We start from the raw sequence: 27817 nt of genomic DNA on the forward strand, positions 1-27817 counted from the left end.
AGAGAGAAAGCTGCCACTTTTACTTAAATGTCCAGTCTGTTCTTTTACCTCCATCTCTCCCTTGCCTTGACTAAAGCATGACTCCCCTTCTCCCCAAACCCAGTTTTCTGTCCTCACGGCTGTGGGGCTGCCAAGAGGGGACGTTCTCCTGACTCTCTCTGCACTTCCAGCCTCAAAGCTCACACTGCTTATAGGGGGACCTCCGTCCCAGCTCATTTGCATCTTCTGTTGACTTTGTTCACGTTACTCTTTTGCACTGTGTCCCCTGGTCATTCTCTAGATCACCCACTTCTACCATTGTTCTAGAATAGTGAATTCGTCTGCTTGGGCTGCTGTAACAAAATACCATAGACTGGGATTTTGAAACAATGGAAATTTATTTTCTCATAGTTCTGGAAGATGAAGTTCAAGATCAAGGTGTTGGCAGGTTGGCTTTCTCCTGAGACCTCTCTCCTTGCCTTGTAAATGAGCATCTTCTCAGATGACCTTTTCTCTGTTTGTGCTCCTATCTGTGTCCTAGTCTCTTCTTAAAAGGACACCCGTCATACTGGATGAAGGTCCACACATATGACCTCATTTTATCTTGTTTACCTCTTTAAATGTCCAGCCTCCAAAAACAATCACATTCTGAGGCCCTGGGGGGTGTGACTTTGTCTTGTTGATCCTGTTCGTGATGCCAGTTGTCTCACTGTATCTCACTGTGCACACCGTCCGCTGAACCCAGGGTAGGCAAGGCTCGCGCTAAGAGACTGGAAGAAGACTCGAGGAGCCGTAGGAACTGGAGACATGTTTATTCTCTCCTGGCTGGCACAGCAGCTGTAGCAACAGATTCTGAAAGAGATGGGAATACCAGACCACCTGATCTGCCTCTTGAGAAATTTGTATGCAGGTCAGGAAGCAACAGTTAGAACTAGACATGGAACAACAGACTGGTTCCAAATAGGAAAAGGAGTACGTCAAGGCTGTATATTGTCACCCTGCTTATTTAACTTATATGCAGAGTACATCATGAGAAACGCTGGACTAGAAGAAGCGCAAACTGGAATCAAGATTGCCGGGAGAAATATCAATAACCTCAGATATGCAGATGACACCACCCTTATGACAGAAAGTGAAGAGGAACTCAAAAGCCTCTTGATGAAAGTGAAAGTGGAGAGTGAAAAAGGTGGCTTAAAGCTCAACATTCAGAAAACGAAGATCATGGCATCCGGTCCCATCACTTCATGGGAAATAGATGGGGAAACAGTGGAAACAGTGTCAGACTTTATTTTTCGGGGCTCCAAAATCACTGCAGATGGTGACTGCAGCCATGAAATTAAAAGACGCTTACTCCTTGGAAGGAAAGTTATGACCAACCTAGATAGCATATTCAAAAGCAGAGACATTACTTTGCCAACAAAGGTCCGTCTAGTCAAGGCTATGGTTTTTCCTGTGGTCATGTATGGATGTGAGAGTTGGACTGTGAAGAAGGCTGAGTGCTGAAGAATTGATGCTTTTGAACAGCAATGCTTTGGTGTTGGAGAAGACTCTTGAGAGTCCCTTAGACTGCAAGGAGATCCAACCAGTCCATTCTGAAGATCAGCCCTGCGATTTCTTTGGAAGGAATGATGCTAAAGCTGAAACTCCAGTACTTTGGCCACCTCATGCAGAGAGTTGACTCATTGGAAAAGACTCTGATGCTGGGAGGGATTGGGGGCAGGAGGAGAAGGGGACAACAGAGGATGAGATGGCTGGATGGCATCACTGACTCGATGGACGTGAATCTGGGTGAACTCCAGGAGTTGGTGATGGACAGGGAGGCCTGGCGTGCTGCGATTCATGGGGACACAAAGAGTCAGACACGACTGAGCGACTGAACTGAACTGAACTGAACTGAACATAAGCACATCCAACCCTTCAGGGCCTTTCCAGGTGAAGCTCATATAGGCCTACTGCACAAAGTAGCCTATGACCAAGTTGAGTACCTCATGACGCGCATGCGCAGTGCTATAAGTGGTCTCGGCTGTTAATAGCTGTGCAAAGTCATTGTTTACAGAACATGGGGCCAGCGGGCATGAGAGCCTGGCGGTGGGGAGGGGGGAAATGAGAGAGCCTGACTGGTGCCATCTTGTTAATTTCCCGCAGACTTCAACATATGGATATGCTGCTGCTGCTGCTAAGTCGCTTCAGTAGTGCCCGACTCTTAGTGACCCCATGGACTACGGCCTACCAGGCTCCTCCATCCATGGGATTTTCCAGGCAAGAGTTCTGGAGTGGATATGGATATGAGGGGGACACAATTCAGCCTGCATCAGATAGTATCTCTCAAAGTGTGGTCAAGAGCCTGTTTATATCAAAATTGCCCAGAGTGTTTGTTAAAACAAAGATGCCTGGGCCCAATCTCAGCTAATACTAACTAGACTCTCTGAGGGCTCTGCCTGGTAATCTGTATTTTTATCAAGCACACCAAGTGATTTTTGCACATATCAAAACTTGAGAGGCTTTGTTCCACTCATCAATGTCCGAGTGGAAAATCTGCTCGTCTGCATGCTAGTCCTCGTCCGCTTTGGTGCCCTCACCTCCCTCCCAGGCAAGCAGCCACTCCTCAGGACCTGACTCGGGCTCATCCCACAGAGCTGCTCCTCCGAGCTCTGACTCAGCCTCCACCTCCAACTCGGGCTCCTGCGCTCCTAGGCTTCTCACGACCTTGATGACATGTATACCACCCTTGAACTTGAACTCCCTCCAGCTCCTTCTTCTCTACTTCTTCTCTTTCTCCTGCTCTGTCAAGGACTTGTGGGTGTGTGGAGGGTGTATTTTAGGGACAGGTCTTTAAGAAATATTTCATCCAGTGGGGAGAAGACGCAATCTTGAAATTGGGCAAGGACCAAGTTGACTACAGAGAACATAAATTCAAGAAATACTTTGCAGGTGGAACCGGCAGGATTTGAATGAATGCTGTGGACACAGTGGGGAGATGAGCTTCCTGCTGAAGAAGCTGAGAGTTGGAAGTAGGGATTTGAAAGATTAGAAGAGATCATGGTGGGAGGGGTGGGGAGGAAGAGCATTTCTATAGGTTACATACAAAAACGCTCTTGTTTGTTTTTGCCTTCTGTGATACTATTACAAGACAATGGCAATTAAAAAAATTCTGTAATGACTAGTATTGGATTGAAGTGAGCTAAGTTGAGACCTGGCACCCTTTACTGGAGTGCTTGCACCTCTAGCAACATAACACAAGGAAGCTACAAGGGACTAAAAATAACTGCACACATACAGCAGTTGGGGCAATTATGAACCACAGATACAAAAAGGCCACAAACCAACTGCCATTTCTGAATCACAGGGAGCAAAAGCAGGACACTGGGCATGACCCCTGCACACAGCACCACCAAGGGGGTGGGCAGACCACCTAAGCCACTCCTCCAATCAGAGCCACCGATCTGCCACTACTCTCATCCTGTTTAAGGAACCAGCTTGCCCTCCTCGGAGAGCAAGCAAGGGCACTTGTAAAGCCTTGCCTGAATTTCTTTTCTGGCCTCTTACCAATTTCTATTGATTAAAGAGTCCCAGGACCTGGGTTTGTAACAGAAGAGCTGTTTGTTCTGGCTATAAAGGCATTTTAATGTCTTCTGGGGGTCCTGGGCAGTACTTTGGAGCCCATACCAACTTGAATTTCTTTCCCTCAACTGTTCTTTTTGGCCCACATAAATTTCTCTTGTTCTTGGAACATACCCATGTCCTCACTCACCTCTACAGGAATTCAGATCTCCTTTGCTGGTCTGGATGCTTCTTTGTAACAATAAATAGAGGTGGTGGCAATGTCTCACTTCCGCAGTTGGTATCCTGATCTAGTGAATAATATGCAGGGCTTCCTGGAAATCCCTTGGGGAGAGCCTTGGGCTAGTGTAAGATGAGTAAATACCAATTTAAAACCAATTCTCTAGGTTTGAAACTGTGTAAACTGTAAGTAAACTCCTAGTTTACTTAAAAAACAAGGGCCAGTCAAACAAGCAATTAACACCATGTCTGAGAGCCAGGATGCCACCAGGGGTGATCGCACTGATTAATGCAGACCAGGAAACACGGACAAAACACTCACCAGCCCACAATTTATTTCCACCTTGCCTTTCCCTCAGGAGCTGTATGAGATAGTAAAACCGATAAAATTAGCATTCTCCAGTGTGTGCCCAGCAGAAGTGATTTCGTACCACTGATGAGCGGGCAAGAGACCACTGGACTCAAGTGCTGAAAATTGTAGCTTCTTGCTAATCAGGCTGAGCTGTAATTTTAAAATTAAAGTACAAGAGGCTCCAGTACTTACTGTCTGTTTGAAGTCTTTCATTGCTGATAACTAACAGTTAAAATCATCTTTAATTGCCCGCAGGCTTCTCACCAGGAAGGAGCTCGAAAACTTAGTGGCAGGTGGGCTGGGAGGGCCCCATCCCCTAGAGAGGATTGGGACCCCTGACAACCTCCAGGCAAACAGACCTTTGAACTCCTGAATAAAGGGGACTGGAATTCCCAGGCACAGGGATTTCTGAATTCCCTTATCAGCTTGCTTCTGGGAAGGGCCTAATAGTTACAACTGGAAAAGGCAAAACGACCTTCATCAAAATTCAGAATGAGTGAGACAGGCGTGCCCCCTTCCCTTTTGTGCTTCCCCGTTTCATTACTCAATCCAGTTACCGCTATTTGTTCTGATTACTGTTAACAACGCCTATCGTTGGGAGCTTAACACAAAAACATCAGCTTCGTTTATGCTGTCTGAACATTTAAAACACGTAGCTTCTGTATTTTAACAGAGTTGATTGGAGAGACAGCAACGGTTGAATGCCAGGTGCTGTCCCCCAAAGAGGCAGTGTTGGAGGCAAGACCTTTCCCCCTTGCTGGCTTCAGTGGCTGCCTCTGCCAGCCCCAGTCAGGCAGGTTTAGATAAGCTGCTGTCCTTGACCTTTTCTTCTAACAAGTGCTTTTGCTCAGGTATTATATCTTCAGACTCATATATTTAAAGGTCAAATTTAATTTTCAGATGTCTTCATATCACCAAATAAAATGGGTATGTGGCCGAAAAAAATTTGTGCATTGAAATCAACTTTCTGGTACATCATTTCTGATGGACTGGTACTTCATTTCAGATGGACCACGGATGAGTAGTGTTCATTTTTAAAAAACAACAGCTATATTGAGGTATGATACAAGTTCATACAAATCATCTATTTAAAGTATTCAGTGGCTTTTAGTATATTGATAGAATCATGCTTCATGACCACTATCAACTTTCAGAATATTTTCATTGCCCCTGAAAGAAACCACATGCCCAATAGAAGTCACACCCATTCCCCCACCTCACTCCTTAGCTCTGTACTTAGCCATCTGTTTAAACCAATTATCTATTTTTTGTCCCTATATTTGCCTGTTCTGGCCATTTCATATAAGTGTAATCACTTAATATAAGACTTTTTGTGTCTGTTTCTTTTACTTTGCTGTTTAGTTACTAAGTCGTGTCCACCTCTTTGAGACCCCAACGGACTGCAGCACTCCAGACTTCCTTCTCCTTCACTATCCCCTGGAGTTTGCTCAGATTCATGTCCATTGAGTCAGTGATGCTATCTAACCATCTCATCCTCTGATGCCCTCTTCTCCTTTTACCTTCAATCTTTACCAGCATCACAGTCTTTTGCAATGATTTGTCTTTTCACATCAGGTGGCCAAAGTATTGGAGCTTCGGCTTCAGCATCAGTCCTTCCAATGATTATTCAGGCTTGATTTTCTTTAGGATTGACTGGTTTGATCTCCTTGCAGTCCAAGGGACTCTTAAGATTCTTCTCCATCACCACAATGCAAAAGCATCAGATATTCGGTGCTCAGTCTTCTTTCACTTAGCATAATGTTTTTTAACATCCATTCACCTTGTAGCATGTATCAGCATTTCGTTTACTTTAATTACCGAATAGTAGTTCATTGTGTAGATAGACCACATTCAATTGTTGATGGACATTTGGGTTGTTTCCACTTTTTGGCTATTATGAATAATGTGACTATGAACATCCATGTGCAAGCTTTTGTGTGGACATATGTTTTCAGTGCTCTTGGATTTATATCCATGAGTCAAACTGCTGCTATGTGGCAATTCTGTTTTGAGTTTTGAGAAACTATCCTACTGTTTTTCAAAACAGCTGCACGTTTTGCATTTCCATCAGTGATGTATGAGAGTTTTAATTTCTCTACATCTTTGCCAACACTTGTTTTGCTTCTTTAATATTCTTTTTCAGTATTGTTTTGGCTCTTTTGGGTCCCTTGAAGTTCTATATGTATTTTAGAGATGGCTTGTCAATTTCTACAAAGAAGTCAACTAAGACTGATAGAGATTCATTTTTATCTGTAGGTCAGTTTGAGAAGTATTGCCTTAACGATGCAACTGGAGCCTAAAGATGAGACCTCAACAGACTGCAGCCATGTTAAGACTTAATGATGTTAAGTCTTCCAATTCGAGAACACAGGATGCTTTTCCACTTATTTAAATCGTCTTTAATTTCTTTCAACAGTTTTTTAGTTTTCAGAGTATAAGTTTTACACATTTCTTTCTTTTTTATTGAGGCATAATTGACTCACAAAGTTATATTTAGTTTCAGGTATACAACATAATGATTCAGTATTTGTGTACATTGTGAAGTGATCACCACAGTGAGTCTAGTTAACATCCATCACCATATGTCGCTACATAATTTCTTTCCTGTGATGAGAACTTTTAAGATATGCTGTCTTCTTGTTGTTTAGTTGCTAAGTTGTGTCTGACTCTTTGCGGCAGCATGGTCTGCAGCACACTGGGCTTCCCTGCCCTCCACCATCTCCCAGAGTTTGCTCAAGTTCATGTCCATAGAGTCAGTGATGCTCTCTGACCATCTCATCCTCTGATGCCCTCTTTTCCGTTTGCCTTCTACTCTTTTCAGAATTTTCAAACATGCAGTACAGTATTATTAATATTAGTTGCTCTACTGTACATCTCCATGACTTATTAATTTGTTTTCACTTGTTTTCTTAAATTATCTGTTAAGGGACTTCCTTGGTGGTTCAGTGGCTAAGACTCCATGCTCCCAATGCAGGGGCCCTGGGTTTGATCCCTAGTCAGGGAATTTGATCCCACATGCCACAACTAAGACCCAGCACAGTCAAATAAATATTAAAAAAAATTATCTGTTAAGTATTTAATCTTTTTGGGCTTCCCTGGTGGTTCAGCTGGTAAAGAATCCACCTGCAATGCAGGAAACCTGGGTTCAATCCCTGGGTTGGGAAGATACCCTGGAGAAGAGAACAGCTACCCACTCCAATATTCTGACCTGGAGAATTCCATGGACTGTAGAGTCCTTGGGATCGCAAAGAGTCAGACACAACTGAGCAACTGTCACTTTCATTTATTCTTTTTAATGCTATTTTGAATGGAAATGTTTTATTAGTTTTATTTTCAGATTATTCATTGCAAGGTAATAGAAATACAGTTGATTTTGCTATCTTGATCTTGTATGCCATGACTTTTCGGAACTCGTTTATTGGTTCTGATCATTTTTAGTAGATTCCTTGTGATTTTCATTATACAAGGTCATGTTGTCCATGAACAGAGATAGTTTTACTTCTTCCCAACCTGGATACCTGTTCAAAAAGACACACGTACCCCAGTTTTCATTGCAGCACTATTTACAATAGTCAGGACATGAAAGCAACCTAAAGGTCCACAGACAGATGAATGGATAAAGAAGACATGGTTCATATATACTATGGAATATTATTCAGCCATAAAAAGGGACAAAATTGGGTCACTAGGAGTGATGTGCATGAACCTAGAGTCTGTCATGCAGAGTGTCTGTCTCTTCCTGAGCCATCCTTTTACTTTCAACCTATTTGTGTCTTTGCATCTAAAGTGTGTCTCTTCCACACATCAGATGGTAAGATCCATTATTCATTCTGTCAATCTCTGTGTAATAAGGAGCATGAATTATTTTTGATGTTTGGCCTCTGATAGCTTTCCAGCTACACCAATCTTTCTCATTTTCTGCCTGATATCTGGGCAATTTGGTGAGAAAACCTGGATGTTCCCTTCCTTCACACTGGTGGAAAGTTCAAGCCATACAAGGACCCATGTGAAGAAATTCCCACCCCCTAACCACCATACCCCAAGCCAGTCATCACTCCCTGCTATCTCAAGCCATTTTTGGACCTGCTTGAAGTTTATCATGCTCTTCCCAGAACTCCTCATTATATGAAAAATCATCTTATGTTCACTCTTGTTACATATGTAGCATCATTGACCTTGATTTCTGATCAAATGTGGAGTAGGGGGATCCATCCTATCTCTGTCGGATTATCATCACATTTTGCCTTTGGATTAAAATATTTAGTTCATGTACACTTAAGGTAATTACTAATAAGGCAGGATTTAAGTTTGCCATTTTGCTATTTGCTTTTTATATGTCATAAGTTTTTTTGTTGTTGTTGTTGTCCCTTTCTTATTCTTTCTTTTGTATTAGTTTCTAAAATATCATTTTAGTTCCCTTGTTTCTTTTTATTTATATAAATTATTTTCTTATTGGAAAGAATTACACTTGGGGAATTATACCAGGGAATTACAATTAACATCTTAACTTACAACATTCTAGTTAGGATTAATACCAACTTATTTTCAATAATATACAAAAACTCTGCTCTGGTGTAGATTTGTTTCTTTCTCATCCTTCAGGCTATATTGCCATACAAATTACATTTTCATACATTACAAACCCACCAATGCAATTTTATATATATATTGCTTTATGCAGTTGTCTTTTGTATAAAATATGAGAAGAAAAGGGTACAAACAAAAATTAAAATACACTGTCTATAAATATACCTCTATCATTACTTTTCCTCATTCTCTTTATGTCTGAGTGTGTTCAAGTTACTGTCTAGCGTCAAATATGAAGGACTCCCTTTAATATTTCTTTTAGAGCAGGTCTGCTAGTGATGAGTTCTTTTAGTTTTTGTTTATCTGGGAATGCCTTAATAGCCCCTTCATTTTTAAAAAAAATGGACTTTTTAGAGCAGTCTTAGATTCAGAGCAAAATCCCTCTGCTTCACTGGCTGCTGCTTCTCATCTGAGTTTCTAGCTTCTGGGCTTGACCTCTAAAGTGGGCATCCCTCCACAGTCCTCGTCTGCATCTTCTCCACAGAGGACCTCATCTGGCACTGTGACTTGCAGTGGAATCTACATGTCTATGATGACGAAAGTCATGTCAACAGTCCTGACCCTCCACACGTATTCAACTGCCATCTTGACCTCTCTTTATGATCGTCAAATGCAGCAGTCCCCGTCCATTTTGGGAGCAGGGACTGATTTCAAGGAAGACAATTTTTCCTTGGACTGGGATGGAGATGGTTTGGGGATTATTTACGCAAGGTACAGTTACTGTGCACTTTATTTCTGCTATTATCGCATTGTGATATATAATGAGACAATTATACAACTCACTACAATGCTGGATCGGTGAGCCTTAAACTTGTTTTTCTGCAGCTAGCTGGTCCCATCTGGGGGCAATGGGAGAAAGTGACACCCAGAGTGTGTTGCCGATGTCCAGTCTACTCTGTAATTTCATTTTGATTGCTGTCACTGCAGAAAACCCTGCTTCACAAAGATAGGATGTTGGAAATGAAAGCAGGCTTTTCAGCGCTTTTTTGGCAATCTCATGATATTACACCTTGACTTTAATCCAGAAAGTATGGAGATTTGAAGTTGTCCCAAGCACACTTTTAAGGCCACTGTCATTTGTGATCTCAAGCAGTTGATCCTTTTCTAGCACAGACAAAGTCAACTCACCTGGCTTATTCACAAATGGTTCACGGATCAGTTCCTTCCCAGTTTGTGAGTCTTTTGTGGTTGGAAAGTAATGCTCCAAGTCTTTTGAAAGCTGAGATAGGTGATCATGCACAAGCTGGGAGAATGAAGCTGCTGGCTCAGTCTCTTTCAAAATCTCAGCTAATGTTTGAAACATGTCAAAAATCCCAATGTTCACTCATCAGCCGCATAATTCCAGTTTGGCTTTGAACGCAGCCACTTTATCTGCTGACTTGGAAGCAGTGTCATTTTCCCCTGTGACAGACTGAGTTTGTTGAGCAGGTTGCATATGTCACTCAGTAAGCAAGTTTTGCAACGAATTCTGTGTCACTAAAATGTGCTGCCTGATAGTGATTGTTTTCCTAGAAGAAATCTCTGGAGTGGCCCTTGTAACAAAAGCACTCTGGTCAGTGATCTTCCTTTAGAAAGCCACCTCATTTCTGTGTATAAGAGAAGGCATGTGAGCTCTGTGTCCATCTCCTCACAGAGCTGCGTAAACAGACATGAGTTAAGGTCGCATGCTTTAATGGGGTTGATAATTTTAATCACAACCTGTCAAACATTGTTAAGTTCAGGTGACATTTTTCAGCTAACTGGCATTTCTCTATGGATGACACAGTGTGTAGGTTTACAATCAGAAGCAACCTCTTTTCCCGAGTAGTGAAACCAGAAAGTTGTCTAGTTATGGCAGCTGCTCCGTCCATGCATATACTGACACAGAATGACCAATTCAGTTTTCCTGATATGTAGCCATTCAAAGACTTGAGCTCTGGTGTTGGCTGGCAACAAAAGTGCACGTGACATACCCTCGTGCACATCCTCCTGAAAATATAGCGCACAAAAACAAGCATTGTTGCCTTGTCATCATCGGTAGACTCATCAACCTGGATTCCATATCATGGTGACTCTCTAATCCTAACAGTTGCACCTCAATATCCCCTGCTGTTTAAGGGGATATCATCCATTCATCCGTTCACCTAGTTAAGGTGCTGGCCAAAAGAGGAACAAGTGCGACCTTTTGAGCTGCAGTCTCTCCTTAAGGCTCACAACAATGTCCTTAGTCACGGGCAGGATCAGCTCTTCACCAATATTAAAGGGTTTCTAGCTCTAGCAACGCGATTAGGCGCTAAGACTGATGCTCTCAGTGTAGATACGTTTGATAAAGTGGTGCCTTTCAATAATTGCATCTGTTCTTCGTGTTCACATTTTTTTTTCTTCTGAAAAACTCCAAGAGTTTGTCTTTTAATGCAGGGTGCTTGGTATCCATGAGGTGAAGAAGTTTAGAAGATTTCATGGTTTTGTTGGATAGCTGGTTGCCAAATATTTTACCAAACGGGCTTGGAGAATGTAAATCACCTGTTGAAATGAATGTGTAGTTTAAGTAGGATTCCTGGTTTTTTCTTTGAAGTGCAGCCTACTTTTTGTGAAATGAAGTGAAAGTCGCTCAGTCATGTCCGACTCTTTGCAACCCCATGGACTATAGCCCGCCAGGCTCCTTTGTCCTTGGGGATTCTCCAGCAAGAATACTGGAGTGGGTAGCTGTTTCTTCCTCCAGGGGCTATTTCCAACCCAGGGATCGAACCCAGGTCTCCTGCATTGCAGACAGATTCTTTACCAGTTGAGCCACCAGGCAGCCTCAGAGTCTTCTGCTGTCTCGTCATTGGGTCTTCACCCATTTCCAAAGAAACTCCCCAGTGATGTTTATTTTTTGCTCATTTTGGCTAGGGTTAGCTTGTGGGCTTGCCGAAACTGTGACTGAGAAAAGTGTGCAGAGTGAGAAAGAGGCATGGGTGGAAGTGGTAAATAAAATAATGGGTGGGCCACGCATGGACTAAAGTAAGCGTTGGATTCTGACTTAAAGCCTGCCACCAGATGCAGCTTGTTACTTTCCACTCACTGATAGGGTTTAGGTATGAGTCTGCAAGCGATTGATTTATTACGGCCTCTGTTCAGTTAACCTCTCTGCTAATGCTAATCTGATTTGCAGCCTCTCCCAAGCACTAGCTTCACTGCCTCAGTTCCTCCTCGGATCATCAGGCATTAGGTTTTCATAAGGAGTGCACAACCTAGATCCCTCGCATGCTCAGTTCACAGCAGGGTTTGCACTCCTACGAGAATCTAATGCCATCTCTTATCTAACAGGAGACAGAATTCAGGTGGCAATGCAAAGCAAGGGTGAGTGGCTGTAAATACAAGCACCCTCTCTCTTTTCTAGACTACCGTAATTATTCCACTAACTATCCTTTCTGATTCTCTCCTTCATCCCCTACAATCGGCTCTCCACATAGCAACCAGACGCTCTTTAAAACATAGATCAGGCCAAGTTACTCCCTTGCTTAAACCCTATACTGGCTTCCTGTACTAATAAAAACAATAAGCAAAGGAAGCCACATGTCTTACCTTGACTTGTCACACATCACGGGCCCCTTTCTGGCCCCTGTTCACTTCTGGACCTCACATCATCCCCTCCTGCTTCCTCTACTCCAGCCACACCGGCCTTGTTCTCTCTGTTCCTAGAACATAGCTGCTCATCCCCACTTTATAGTCTCCGTACTCACACTGGGACTTCAGAGTTAGCAGCATCCTCTTCTTTCACAGCACCTGTGGCTGGCTTGTATCACTAATATCTTAGTCCAAGCCTTGCCTCCTCACAGCAAGCTTTTCTGCATCTCTAAATCAGTTTCACCCCCTCACCACCCTTCTCTTCACTTCTAGCACACTCTGTGGCATCACTTCAGGGTATCAGCTTTGTTACAGATATAACTCAGAGATTTCCCTGTTCTTAATTTGTGATTTTACTGTCCATCTCTCCTCTCCAGTCTTCATTCTCAAGTCTAATGCAAGTGCCACAGAGCAAGAGTTTGTCTGTCTTGCTCATTACACCTGTCATAATGCCTTCCACCTACGAGGCTTAGGTAAACAGGGGGCAAATGAATTAATGAATTTCACTTTGAAGCTTATTTTAAGTGGAAGCAAGGCTGTGATGTGCAGGATGTGGGCTGCCCCCAACAGTATATTTTCAATGTGGGAAGAAGCTTCTGCCCTTTCCGGAGCGGCTGCACTTTGTGGCTTTCTCTCTGCTTCTCTTCCTGGCGTGTCCTTAGCACTAGGGAGTTCTGAAGAGAAGAGGAGGCTCAGTTCTTGTTCAAAAGAAAAGCTATCTTACTTTTCTTAGGAAGACAGGGAACATATGAATTGGAGAACAACCTAAGGCAAAATAAAGTCTACTGGGCTGGAATGGAATCAAGTGCCAAAATGTTTGAATTAGACCTGTAGTCCCCAAATACTGCCAGCTTCACCAGAGTCCCCTGGGGGAGCTTGTGAACAATGCAGTTTTAGGTGTCCAGCTCAAGAACTAGGATTTGAGAAGTCTGAGGCAGGGCCCAGGAATCGGAATTCTTATAAACATTTCCCATGGAGTTCTGATGATTAGCCAGGAGCAGGAAGCTCTGAACTGTCTGGGACAGAGATTCGCAGCTGAGCTGGCCCATCATTGTCCTGAGGCAGCCGAGGGAAGGAGCAAGGTCAGCCCTGGATGAGAGCTGGATGGAGGAGGGGAAAGCAGTGCTTGAAAGTGGGGAGCAGCAGGGCCAGCACTGGGAGCAGGGGGCTGGCAGTCAGTGGTCTCCCCCTCTACCTGCCAGTGGCCCGGTACCGCGTGACTGTGTGCACTGGGGAACTCGAAGGTGCAGGAACGGATGCCAACGTCTATCTCTGCCTTTACGGTGACGTGGGGGACACAGGGGAGCGGCTGCTCTACAACTGCAGGAATAACACCGACCTGTTTGAGAAGGGCAATGTAAGTTGCAGTGGTGCCATGTCCCCACCGGCCCCACCCTCTCTTCCTTGGTCTTCCCTGCTCCGGGTAGAGCTGCCCACTGGTACAGGCCTTGGCCATCAGAGTGGCTGGCTCTGGGGGAGGGAACAGGGAACTACATGCCTGACACCCACCAGGCTCCTAGGACTGGGAGCTGGAGAGCTACCCTAAAGGATCACAATCCTCTTCCCACCCCTGAGTTTTGAGAAGAGGGCAGAGCAGGAGGACTTCAGGGTGGGCATGCAGGGAAGGAAGCTGGGCACCTTACGGTGACCTGGAGATCCCAGGCTTTCAGGAAGCTGGGGCATCTGAGGGCCCACTTGAGAACACTGCCTTCTCCACTAGGCATGACCGCTGGAGGCACCTTGTTCATTTCCTTCTTGAGAGAAAAACCAAGAAAGATACTAAACGTGGAAGTGGGAGAACTAGGTTCTCCTGTCAGCCACATGACCATATGCTGGGCATTTCTTTTGGTTTCCCCAGCCATCAGCTGGGTTGACTGGGGAGGTTGTGTGAAACAGCAGGGAAAGAGTCAGGCAGACTGGAGCCAGCCACTCCATTCCCTGAGCCTCTAAAGTGGGTAAAGGGTGCCTACCTGTGGCTAGCTGTTGTGAGGATGTCAGATGCACTGCCCTGGCAGATCTGGCCCACAGCACAGTGTGTGTGTGTGCTAAGTTGCTTCAGTCGTGTCTGACTCTGCGACCCTACAGACTATAGCCTGCCAGGCTCCTCTGTCCATAGGATTCTCTAGGAAAGAATGGAGTGGGTTGCCATGCCCTCCTCTATAAAGAGCTGTGTGGCTGCAAAACTATGAGGCCAAGGTTGGTCATCAGATGAACACTTGATAAGCCTTGGTCCTCTCCTTCCTCTGCCATCCCTTCCTTGGTGAGGGCAGGACAAGCCCCAGAATGTGAGTGGAGGTCTCCTTCCATCCTTTCTCATTCTTTTCTTGCTACATCTTCTGACTCCTGCCATGAATCCCACCCTCGAGTTCCTGTCCCCAGGGTATGCTTCTATGTAGACTTAGCGACTTTGTAGCACCTGCTGCGTTGGTGAGAAAAAACTGAAATTAATAAGACCACTGGTTCCCCCCAATCATTCCCTTTCTCAAAAGGGCCCAGTGTCTTTCTGCAGCAAAGAGCTGGAGGAGATTAGCCAAGGAATGAATTCACAATGAATGGTTAGTCACTGATGACAGCTTGATGTGTTAATCCTCCTAGGGGATTTGCCTTTTAAAAGGAGATCACAGGGAATGGCCATTGGTTAGCCAAGAAATGCAGATCTCAGTTGTTGAGAACTTGACATCAAATGATGTTCCAGTGGGAGAAAATGGGGTGGAGTGCAACTGTTCTTCATGTGTAGCTCCTGGCCCACCTATGGAGAAGGAAATGGCACCCCACTCCAGTACCCTTGCCTGGAAAATCCCATGGATGGAGGAGCCTGGTAGGCTGCAGTCCATGGGGTCTCTAAGAGCCGGATACGACTGAGTGACTTCACTTTCACTTTTCACTTTCATGCATTGGAGAAGGAAATGGCAACCCACTCCAGTGTTCTTGCCTGGAGAATCCCAGGGACGGGGGAGCCTGTTGGGCTGCCGTCTATGGGGTCGCACAGAGTCGGACACGACTGAAGTGACTTAGCAGCCTGGCCCATCTGGGAAAGACCAATAGCCCAACCCATCAGCTATGGCTTGTAGGATTTCTGGGCCTGGCTCTTCCCTTGGTGTTTGGGTCCCAGGGGAGCCACCGCCCATCTGGCCCTGCTATCTCCCCTGTAGGCCGATGAGTTCACCATCGAGTCTGTCACCATGCGGAAGGTGAGGCGGGTGAGGATCAGACACGACGGCAAAGGCAGTGGCAGCGGCTGGTTCCTGGAGCGGGTGCTGGTGAGAGAGGAGGGGCAGCCTGAGAGCGACAACGTGGAGTTCCCGTGTCTCAGGTACACCAGGCCCACCAGCTTTGATCTTCCCCAGCTCAGGTTACAGGCCTTGGATTCTTCTGTCTTGCTGAGGTGTGTGGTTATGGCATTTGCTCTCAGAACTTCTCTGCCAGGATCAGGGAGTGGTGAACATCTTAGCTATGGTAGATGTGTGTGTTTATGTGTGAGTGTGTATGTGTGTACATGTGTGTGCACACTTCCACACTTTTGTGAGCCCAGGGGAAGAATAATAAAAGCTCCAGAAGACTGGCTTATCTATTTCACAACGTCTGACACTGAAACTGGGCTGAAGTGTCTGAAGCTGAAAGAAAGCGGCTATATTTGGAAATATGTATTAATATCCTGCAAGTATTTAGGTGGAAACTGAAATGACAGGTCATGGTTTCCTTTGCTGCTGGGGAGGGCAAGTGGTGGAGGAGATGGAGAAGTGGTGGAGGGCAAGAAGGGAGAGATGGGGCTTTGTGATGGCTGAGGATGGCTGAGGATGGTGGTCCATCCTCCTGGCTCGCCCTATGAGCGCTCAGCCAGTGCTGCGCCACAGCAGCATCCAGGTGTGTGGGAGATGCCACAGTGACCTCAGCAGGACAGTCAGAGGTTGACTGAGGGGATCTAACCAGCACTGCTCACTCCCCCAAGTCTCTCCCTTCCTGTCATCAAAGCCAAGAGTTTGTATCTTCATGTCTTAGATTCACAGCGTGAAAGCTCATGGGAAGCATGACAACTTCGTGGTCAGGTAATTTTTTCTTAATTGAGGTATAGTTGATTTTTAAAATACTGTGTTGATTTCAGGTGGAGGGCAGTGATTCAGTTATATTCTTTCAGATTATTTTCCATTGTAGGTTATCAAATTTAGTTCCTGGTGTTATACAGTAGATTCTTGTTGCTTATCTATTTTACATGTCATAGTTGATGCTAGCTAACAGCTAACTGATAGCAAGGTCCTAGAGATCATGGGCCTGGGGAGGCAGGGCTCGAGAGAGGGATGGGAGAGACCACAAGGTCACCCGCATTGACCCGGGGGAGAGGAGGCAGCGTATTGGTAGAGTGGACCATGGTTTAGGGAAGCCTGAGCGCCAGGTCAGGAGTGCTGGGGAGGCGGCAGTGCCCTGGCTTCCTCTGATACGTTCCATGGCCAGGAGTTGCCTCCCTCTTGGGTTTATAATAGGAGTGACTGCAAGGATAAGCACCAGGACACAGACAAATGGGGTGATGCCCTAGACAAGAAGCAAGTATCTTGGTTTCCCTGTTGCCCTGGAGAACATTGAGAGTGTCTCTTCTGTTGCCATCAGCCCAATATCACAGACCATCTTGAGTACGGGGTCTGGATAACTCCTACTTGCACAACCGTCTGATTTCTCAGGCTGGGTCCCTGCGCTCAGTGGAAACAGTGCTTTTCAGGCAAATTGGTCCCATGTCTTTCTGCTGGTGTCTACTGTGGCCCACTCCAACGTACTGATGCGTCAGAGCCAGAAAGCCCCCTCCCTTCAGGGTGCAGACCCAGCTTCTTCTTCTTGGCAAATCTCATTCATCCTTGAGAAGTCAGATCAGAGCCTCTTCACATGAGCCTTTCTCATTTCTCTAAACTTCTGTTGCACTTAATTTGGTCCAACATCCATTGTTATCTTGGTCTCCATCTAGTTCCTTGGCCAGTCTGTCCTGCCTTCTTCTTTTCTTTTAAATTAATTTTTATTGGAGCATAGTTGCTTTACAATATTGTGTTTGTTTCTACTGTACAGCAAAGTGAAATATATATATATATATATATCCCCCTTTTTTTGTATTTCCTTCTCATTAAGGTCACTATAGAGCACTGACTTGAGTTCCCTGAGCTAGACAGTAGGTTCTCACTAGTTATCTATTTAATACATAGTATTAATAGTGTGAGCTTCCCTGTTAGCTTAGTTGGTAAAGAATCCACCTGCAATGCAGGAGATCCTGGTTCGATTCCTGGGTTGGGAAGATCCACTGGAGAAGGTATGGGCTACCCTCTCCAGTATTCTGGCCTGGAGAAGTCCATGGACTGTATAGTACATGGGATCACAAAGAGTCGGACACGACTTAGTGACTGAACAACAAGTGGGTAATACCAACTTATAGATAGATGACTATAAAAATAAGCTAGTTAAGTGATGCCTAAGAAAGAGTTATTTATCTGATAAAATTAGTCTTTATTCTATTAACTAGGCCACAGGTTCTCTAGGGCTGGGCTGTCTCTTATTCACCACAGTGTATCTTCTCTGCATTCTCCCCACCCCAGAGCCCTTAGCACAGGACAAGGCACATGATGAACTTTTACAATTGTTTTGTTTTTTATGATAATGACACAGGTGTTCATGGCTTTTAGGACAGACTCTTTAGGAACTGATGTTCCACATCAAGCGACCCTGTCCCTTCTCCAGCCCCATCTGCCAGCCCTGCAACATTTGCTTGCTCCATTCCATTCCACACTTGCCTTCCATCTGCTCCTGGAGGCTCTGCTCTGTCCCAGCACATCATTCGCTCCGAATGCACCTGCCTCCTCTTCTGCTTAATTCCTCATCACCCTCCCAGTTTTATCCAGTTATCACCTCCGCAGGGCAGCCCTCCCTCCCATTCTGGGTTGAGATCCTTTCTTCTGAGCTCTGGTAGAACCATTTTCCTTTGCTGAGTTTAGAGCTCTGGCCTCCCGGTGACTCTGCATGAATTGTGTGATGGTTGGTTGTCGGGCTGCCCCACTCAGAGAGCTAACGGCCCTTGTTTGCCTGCAGGTGGCTGGACAAGGATAAGGATGATGGACAGTTGGTCCGAGAGTTGCTGCCCAGCGACAGCAATGCGACACTGAAGAGTAAGTGGTCCAGAGGACAGGTGGTGGGTGTGGCCTGGGTGGGACTTCCCTGGCTACCTAGAAACTAGCCCTTGGAGAAAGCACACACCCTTCACTTCGCTCCATGAAGGCAGCACGGCAGAGGGTAGGGAGGAAAAGGCTCTGAGAGAGATCGGGAACCCTCTGCCTGTCTGAGCTTTGCACAGCCTCTTTATAGCCCTGGATGTGGTGTCCTGGACACCTGTGGGCTTCTGTCGATGAGAGTAACAAGGGCAGTAACACTGGCTAATGCTGCCCGGCCCCGGGGTGCGTACCTGTCATTCTGGAGAGGATAAACACGTTTGGAAGGGGCTGTACAAGGAGGACCTTGTTTTTCGATGCTGAGAATTATCCTAGAGGTCTTATAGTTTTCCTTACTGGTGTTATTTCTTCAAGAACCTTGATTTGTTCATGAGTGTTAGACAAAATTTAAAAGAAATATATCCAGAATCCTCAATAATGCCAACACCTGGTTTCTTTTCCAAGGCTTCATAAAACTGTTAATTGCTCAGTCATGTCTGACTCTTTGAGACCCCCCTGGGCTATAGCCCACCACGCCACTCTGTTCATAGAATTCCCCAGGTAAGAGTACTGAAATGGGTTGCCATTTCCTTCCCTAAGGGATTTTTCCGACCTAGGGATCGAAACTGAGTCTCCCTCATTGCAGGCAGATTCTTTACTGTCTGAGCCACCAGGGAAGCCCTTAATACCTCATATTTATCACTTATTATCTGCAATTTGCTATCTGACCTCAGGAAGATACTTAGCTCCACCAGATCTGCATCCTTACCTGACAAATGGGCATAATGACATCAACTCCGCCGACCTTCCCAAGTTATTTCTGGGCTCACATGAATAATAAGACCACATATTTATCACTTTTTATCTCATGTGAGTCCAGCAAGAACCCTGGAAGTCGGCAGAGCTAATGTTGTTATGCCAGTTTGTCAGGGGGACCCCAGATCTGGTGGAGCTAAATATCTTCCTGTGGTCAGATAGCAAATTGCAAAGCTGGAATTCTGCATTCTGAGAACACTGAATTACAGAATTTAAGAGCTGGAACAGTTCTTAAGAGATGAAGAAAATGCCTAGATTGGACACAAGGCTCATGCTTGTGCCAAGGGAACTCCTAGGATAGCCAGGTCTGCAGGCAGCAGTGGAGCGGGGCCCAGCGCCCAGGCATCTCTGTCTTCCTGCCTGCCCTTCCCACTCCAGCAAGCCTCACTGTTCTACAGGAACAGGGTCCTTCAGGCTCCCTCTTCCCCAAGTCAGAGTTTTTGAAAGGATTTAGATGAAAATGGTATAAGGAAGCGGTCTTTTTCACAGGTCTTGCTATATCTTTACAGCAAAGACAGACGCCACCTCCTCAGGGTCCTCAGGTGTGCCCGGGGGAGCTGACCTGGACTAGACCCACAGGTCTGGCCTCCTCCAGGGCCTGACTGGTCTGTGGGGTTGTCACCTGAGAGGTGTGCTTAGCTGTCTCTCTCCGAGTCTTTCTTGCCAGCGCCGGAAGGCCCTGAGACGGCTGTGAACCGCAGGCCTTGAAACTAGCATCACCTGCCTTTCCAGCGCTTCCCTTTTCATTCCCAAGACCCACGCCCTGGAACAAGGCTATCGGACTTGGGCTCATGGCTCAGACTATCCTAGGCCTTGCCTTTTATCCTCCCTTGTGGACAGGTGACACAGACCTTTCTGGGTCATAAGATAGAATAACATCAGCATGGCATTTCGGGTGAGAATAAGACCTTTGGGTCCACATTAGGGATTTACACATAGCTGACCCTTTTTTAAAAAATATCTCCAACTATTTTACTTTAATATATAAACCTTAATACACAATAGTTCATAGAAAGCAATTGTGATTATTTCAATATCATGCCAGAAATGTTATTTGATAAGACTCAGCTTCCATTTCTCAATTTTTAAAAAATGCATACAAGCTTACTTCCTTAAATGATTGTGTGGAAACACCACTCTAAAATTGAAGGACTAGTATTATGCTTAAGGATGACTGCCTAGTGTTTAGTGCTAGGCTGGCTCCTTCTGAACTGTAGCCATTTTGAGCCAAAAACAACATCTTCTGAGGCTCAAAGTCCTCACCTGTAAAACCGCGGTCAGAACACCCAGCACAAACACCATGTAGGTAACGTGCTACGTTTTCTGCCGGGAGGTAGAGGCTTCCTTTGCCTTGGTTTCTTCACCCATCGGATGAGAAAGTGCATGCGTATTTGCTTTAAATCCTCGTCTCTTACATTTTAGTATTCTTTGCATGCCTTCCTGTTCTCAGCGCATTCACACCCTATGGGGCAGACGAAGCAGGAATCAGATTTCTGATTTTGAGATGAAGGGACTCCAAAAGATGGTAGGAGCACCACCACCCCACCCCAGTCTCAGGGCTATGTGAGGAGATCCAGAGCCTGGGCCCCCGACCCCCAGCTGAGTGTCCAGCCCCGGCCATCGACCTCCTGCCCCGAGGTCCCTGTGGCTCACCCGCGCTAACCCCTCCCCTCCCGCTTCCTGCCCTGGACTGTTCAGACTTCCGCTATCACATCAGCTTGAAGACGGGGGACGTCCCTGGGGCCAGCACAGACTCGAGAGTCTACATCAAGCTCTACGGGGACAAATCTGACACCATTAAGCAAGTTCTTCTCGTCTCTGACAACAACCTGAAAGACTATTTTGAACGTAGCCGAGTGGATGAGTTCACCCTGGAGACCCTCAACATTGGAACTGTAAGTCTCTTTCCCAAGACCCTGTGAGGGTGTCTTACCAATTTCCCTGTGCGTATCTGCACATGGACACACACACACACACACACACACACACGTGTACACACACTCACATATACACACACACGCACATACACAGACACACTCATGTACACACACACTCACACACATGCACACACATATACACACACATACATGCACACACACATACACACACATACACTTGCATACACACACATACACACATACACACACTCACATACATGCACACACACATACACACACTCTCACAACACACAAGTGAACCCATTTGAAGGGGAAAAGTGCCCACTTGGTTAGTGCAGTACATTGTTTTCTGGTATGACCCAGAGGATCAGGAGGCACGTGAACAGTGGTCAAGCTTCCAGACTCTCTCTGGGGCTGGAACTCATGTTCTTAGTCCAGTGTTTCCTTTACCTCCATAGCCAGGACCAGAGAGACCTGGGTAGACCCTGGTGTGCAGGGAAGGAGGAAGGAGGGAGAGCTGGAGAGAGCGGCTGGAATTGCTTCCCAGTTCCAAACTGGCGTGTGTGTCACAGTGACACCCAGAAAGCCTATTGCAGTGTGAACTCCCAGGCCACACCTGAGGGATTCTGCCTTAGATAAGAGATGGGTCCCCACCATCACCTCCCCGGCTGACTGTGCTGTGAGGGGTCTAAGCATTCACCTGGAGAAGTATGGGTCTGACTGCCTGCACTCAAGTGCTGGAAACTTTTCTAGAAGTGTCTGAGCAGGGCTTCGTGTTACCACTTGCCCCTCTCGGGGTGGCTTGTGGAAACTGAGAGGGTTACAAGCCCCCCTTTGCTGACCCCTCCCCTCTTGGTGAGCCTCACCTGAGTTCAGGTGCTCTGGGGAATGATTTCATGTCAGTCATTTACATCTTGAAGCTCCTTAGCTTAAATCAAGATTTTCCTTGATCAAGCTGTATTTACATTTTAAGCTGAATTAATAATTGTAGACTGAAATGCTGTTTCCTTAACTAAGGATTTCTGGCAGCAGCCAGCAGATAAATGAGACATCCGAGTGGTAGGGAAGGGCGTTTGGGCCCTTCTCGTGTTTCTGAAACCTGCTCAACAAGCAGTGTGGCCAAAAGTCTGGGAGTGTGGGCTTGGGCTCCTGACTGCCTGGTCTGAGGCCGAGTGTTTCCACTTACTGCCGTGTGCAAGTTACTTCACCTCTGTTTGCTTTGATTTTCTCACTGCTATCGCAAGGGATTCCAGTGGGATTGTCATTAGCATTAACTATGTCAGTAACACCCACATGCATAGTATGTACTCCGTAAGCTGTAGCCTTGGTGACTGAACAATTGCCCACGTCAGGTGCTGGCCACTATGGGGCTGACAGATGATCCCTGCCTTCATGGCATTTTCTGTCACAACAGGCAGAAAACACCTGTTCCTGTCTTTCCTCTGTCACAGTGCCAGCACCACAGAAAGACAACGAAGCTCTCCCACGCTCCTCGGCCCACACCCTAAAGGCTTTCAGACTGTGTCTGTAGATGTAGCTGGATTCCAGGCGACCAGGCTCCAGGCACTCAGCTGTGATAGAGTTTCCAATAGCAGCTGCAAATAGGTGCTCAGGACGCAGAAGAGCAAGAGCAAGGCTTACAGGGACTATTTTCTGAATCTGGCCTTTGGGCACCAGACTCACAATGAGCACCACCCCTCCAAACCACCACAGAAAGGATCCAGGGGGCTGGAAGGGACCTCAAAGACCATCTGAGAGTTCCATCTGTTGTTAGAATGGCCTGAATTTCAAAAAAAAAAAACATAAATATCATTCAAACCCTGAAGAGCGAGGTACATTTAAGGATGGTAACATGCACATTTATGTGCTCATCTATGACATCTGTGGGCAAAGATTAACATAAAATATAAAATAGCAAAGCAACTGAACTATAGTGTTACTGAGAAAAATACACCTTGGTTCTAAGAGTGAGAGGAGGCACCAGGCACAGAACGACAGAGCCCCAAAAGATGGTCTGCTTATTGTCACCTGTAGGATGGGTGTGCTGGAGAAGACATGCAAAAACATGTACAACCGTGTATGGTGTAAGACAAAACAAAGCCAAATCACCAACATGGCATCGGAAGCCGATGGTGAATATTTTGAACGTTTGCTTTCCTGTGCAGCCACCACACTCTTAGGACGTCCACTGCCTGGCATTCAGTACATACTGGAGCTTTCAAACCTCTGGTCACACCCACTTGCTTCTCACCGTGTCCCTGGGAGGTGGGCTGAACTAAAGACAAAGGGACAGAGGCTCCAGGCTGGAGAGGTGGGGCCTTGGTCTCCTGGCTGGTTGAAGGCAGGCCGGCCTGGGACCCAGCCCTTCCTGCTGAGCCCACATCTCCTGAGGAGCTGGAGTCTGGGCTGAGGGGAGCTGCTTGCCCTGGTGTTTTGGGAGGGCGTAGGGATGGAGGGATGGAGGCTTCTATACCAGCTCCTTGCTCACGTGTATCGCATGTTTCTTTCCAGATCAACCGGCTGGTGATCGGGCACGACAGCACGGGCATGCATGCCAGTTGGTTCCTGGGCAGTGTCCAGATTCGCGTGCCCCGCCAAGGCAAGCGGTATACCTTCCCTGCCAACCGCTGGCTGGACAAGGACCAGGCTGACGGGCGCCTGGAGGTGGAGCTCTACCCCAGCGAGGTGGTGGACATCCAGAAATGTATGGAGGCAGCTGTGACGGGACTGTAGCACTGTTCCCCATGGGGTGGGGCAGCGGGGAAGGAAGAGGGATTGTGGGTGAGCTGGGTCTTGTCTCAAAGTGGGAAACTTCCAGTTGCCCCTGGTAGGGTTCTGGGATGGAAAAGGGGCTCCTTCTACAGATGGGGAACCTCAGAACTCGGTGGATAAACCATTGTTTTCTGGGATAAAGGCAGCAGATGACTTTATTGAGAAATATACCTTCTTGGCCTTGTGTACAAGAGAAGTTTGAGAAAGAGTTTCCCCCCGGGAATACTAGTGAAGAGATAAGCTGTTCATTCATTCATTTATTCAATATGTGTACATCGACTGTTTCTCTATGCCGACACTGCCCTAGGCTTTGTAGAGACAATCATGAGCAAAACAGACCAAAGCCTTGTCCTCAGGGACTTCATGCTCTGTGATGGGAGAAAAATAAATACTTGGTATAATGCCAAGTAAGAGCTAGGAAGAAAAGGAAGCAAGATAAGGGGTTAGCAACAGCATGGGGAAGAGGGAACTATGTAGACAGCGTGGTGACCTCTCTGAGTGGAGGTGAAATTCAAGGTGATCTGGCCACCTATTGCACATGATGTGAGAGCCATTGATTAAGTAGGGGTTAAAGAAACAAGAGGTTATCTAGAGGATCATCGGTCCAAACCTGTTATAGACAATATCCCTTCCCTCACCTCTGCGTTTTTGTGTCTAGCCTGAAAGCAGCGGTCCAAGACTCACTGCCACAGGAAGCTGCTTTGAGAAGGAACCCACTATGAACTCGCTGCTTCCTCTTCCAGAAAGCCTTGTGTCTTATTGTGTCCATCCTCTCTCCCCATGTAACCTGTAAATTCTCTGAGCACTGTGTGACATACACAGGCTTTGTAATGGTACCTGCTAGTGTGCAGAATCAAATCCTTCCCTCTTTTTATGAGTTAAACTTGATATCCATCAGAGTAATACAAGTACTGGGCTTCCCTGTTGGCTCAGATGGTAAAGAATCTGCCTGCAATGCAGAAAACCCAGGTTCGATCTCTGGGTTGGGAAGATCCCCTGGAGAAGGGAATGGCAACCCACTCCAGTATTCTTGCCTAGAGAATCCCCATGGACAGAGGAGCCTGGTGGGCTACAGTCCATGGGGTTGCAAAGAGTCAGACACAACTGAGCAGCTAAGCACAGCACAATACAGGTACTACAAGATAAAGAGTAAAAAAGCAGCAGCAGTTCCCTTACCTACCTCTTTCCCCAACCCATCCCCCTTCTTCAGAGGTAACACATTTTTAATAACTTTAGCTTTTTGTTCAGAAATCTATCTCCATATTTTCAGTAATGTACGTATCAGTTGCTTGATTTTTTTTCAGTCATTTAGCTGTTCAGTTGCTCAGTCCTGTCCGATTCTTTGTGACCCCATGGACTGCAGTATGCCAGACCTCCCTGTTCTTCACCATCTCCTGGAGGTTGTTCAAAGTCAGGTACATTGAGTTGGTGATGCCATCCAACCATCTCATCCTCTGTCGTCCCCTTCTCCTCCTGCCTTCAGTCTTTCCCAGCATCAGGGTCTTTTCTAATGAGTCAGCTTTTCACACCAGGGGGCCAAAGTATTAGAGCTTCAACTTCAGCATCAGTCCTTCCAATGAATATTCAGGACTGATTTCCTTTAAGATTGACTGGTCTGATCTTGCAGTCCAAGGGACTCTCAAGAGTCTTCTCCAACACCACAGTTCAAAAGCATCAATTCTTTGGCACTTAGCTTTCTTTATAGTCCAACTCTCACATCCATACATGACTACTAGAAAAACCATAGCTTTGACTAGATGGACCTTTGTTGGCAAAGTTATGTCTCTGTTTTTTAATATGCTGTCTAGGTTGGTCATAGCTTTTCTTCCAAGGAGCAAGCGTCTTTTAATTTCATGGCTGCAGTCACCATCTGCAGTGATTTTGGAGCCCAGTCTATCATTGTTTCCATTGTTTCCCATCTATTTGCCATGAAGTGATGGGACCAGATGCCATGATCTTCGTTTTTTGAATGTTGAGATTTAAGCCAGTTTGTTCACTGTCCTCTTTCACTTTCATCAAGAGGCTCTCTAGTTCCTCTTCACTTTCTGCTATGCAGGTGATGTCTGCATATCTGAGGTTATTGACATTTCTCCTGGCAATCTTGATTTGGTTTGTGTTTCATCCACCCCAGTTTTTCCCATGATATACTCTGCATATAAGTTAAATAAGGTGACAATGTACAGCCTTGACGTACTCCTTTCCCAATTTTGAACCAGTTCATTGTTCTATGTGTGGTTCTAACTGTTGCTTCTTGACCTGCAAATGGTTTCTCAGGAAGCAGGTAAGGAGTTCTGGTATTCCCATCCCTTAAAGAATTTTCCACAGTTTGTTGTGATCCACATAGTCAAAAACTTTGGTGTAGTCAATGAAGCAGAAGTAGATTTTTTTTTTGAATTCTCTGGCTTTTTTTGATGATCCAGCAGATGTTGGCAATTTGATCTCTTGTTCCTCTGCCTTTTCTAAATCCAGCTTGAACATCTGGAAGTTCTCAGTTCATGTACTATTGAAGCCTTGCTTGAAGAATTTTGAGCATTACTTGGCTAGCATGTGAAATGAGTGCAATTGTAGCTTGAACATTCTTTGGCATTGGAATGAAAACTGACTTTTTTCAGTCCTGTGGCCACTGCTGAGTTTTCCAAATTTGCTAGTCATAGACATTAATTATTTTCAGTCATAGACACTAACTATTAACTTCCTACTATAGAATAGGAGGATTTAGCTTTTTTAACATATGCACATGTACATTTATACACACACACATATATCCCCTCCCTCCAACCTTCAATAATCAATATCTGATTTTTATATTATTACAACCATGTAAATATTATTCACTGCTGAGATACATACTCATAACAATTATGCCTCATTTTTTATACAACTTGTTTTTTTCTAGAATTAATAATAATCTCATTTATGCATTAGTAGAGTTTTCAATGTACCCATATATATTTCTATATACCCATCTGTATACTCACCTATCTGTATTAGTCTGCTAGGGCTACTATAACAAATTACCACAGTCCATTCTAAAGGAGATCAGTCCTGGGTGTTCTTTGGAAGGAATGATGCTAAAGCTGAAACTCCAGTACTTTGGCCACCTCAAGTGAAGAGTTGACTCATTGGAAAAGACTCTGATGCTGGGAGGGATTGGGGGCAGGAGCAGAAGGGGACGACAGAGGATGAGATAGCTGGATGGCATCACCGACTCGATGGATGTGAGACTGAGTGAACTCCGGGAATTGGTGATGGACAGGGAGGCCTAGCCTGCTGCAGTTCATGGGGTCACAAAGAGTCGGACACCACTGAGTGACTGAACTGAACTGAAGTGGCCTAAGCAACAAAACTTTGTTTTCTCCCAGTTCTGGAGGCTGGAAATCTAAACTGAAGAGTCAGCAAGTTGGGTTTCTTCTGTGATCTATCTCCTGGGCTTGCAGAAGGCCACCGTCTCACTGTCCCTCACAAAGTCTTCCTGTGAGCATGGGCATGTCTGTATCACAGTCTCTCCTTAAAAGGACAGCAGTCATATTGGATTAACTTAATCCCCTCTATGAAGGCCCTGTCTCCAAATGCTGTCACGTTCTGAGATACTAGCGGTTAAGGTTTCAACATATGAATTTTGGGAGGACACAGCTATTCCATAACACCATCTTATCTCCATCTCTCCAACAGAACTAAAGTTCTTTTCATATGTTCAAATCCAACAGGAACTCTACTTCCTTCTCTCCAACTCCCATTACAAGGGAAACTCTTGTCTTGTTCTCTGGGATGCAATGAAGCTTTCCTTTTGAGACTTCCTTTCTATCATCTTTTGGACATTCCAGTCTTTCTCTTCTAGGTTAGATCTCCTGTTTTCTGAATTTCACATA

The 27817-nt window shown here is 45.6% G+C and overlaps 1 protein-coding gene across 2 annotated transcripts in view; it reads left to right on the forward strand.

Moving 5' to 3' along the window:
* LOXHD1 (lipoxygenase homology PLAT domains 1) overlaps positions 1 to 27817 on the forward strand; it is a 195615-nt gene that overhangs the window by 70624 nt on the left and 97174 nt on the right. For both annotated transcript variants that reach the window (XM_025273259.3, XM_044934547.2), the window contains exons 13-17: positions 13489 to 13643; positions 15439 to 15599; positions 18347 to 18423; positions 20977 to 21173; positions 23688 to 23880. In XM_025273259.3, the coding sequence (XP_025129044.3) occupies positions 13489 to 13643; positions 15439 to 15599; positions 18347 to 18423; positions 20977 to 21173; positions 23688 to 23880 (783 nt within the window). The remainder of the gene's footprint in view (positions 1 to 13488; positions 13644 to 15438; positions 15600 to 18346; positions 18424 to 20976; positions 21174 to 23687; positions 23881 to 27817) is intronic.

The sequence above is a fragment of the Bubalus bubalis genome, chromosome 22 (genome assembly GCF_019923935.1).
Source record: "Bubalus bubalis isolate 160015118507 breed Murrah chromosome 22, NDDB_SH_1, whole genome shotgun sequence".
NCBI lineage: Eukaryota > Metazoa > Chordata > Mammalia > Artiodactyla > Bovidae > Bubalus > Bubalus bubalis.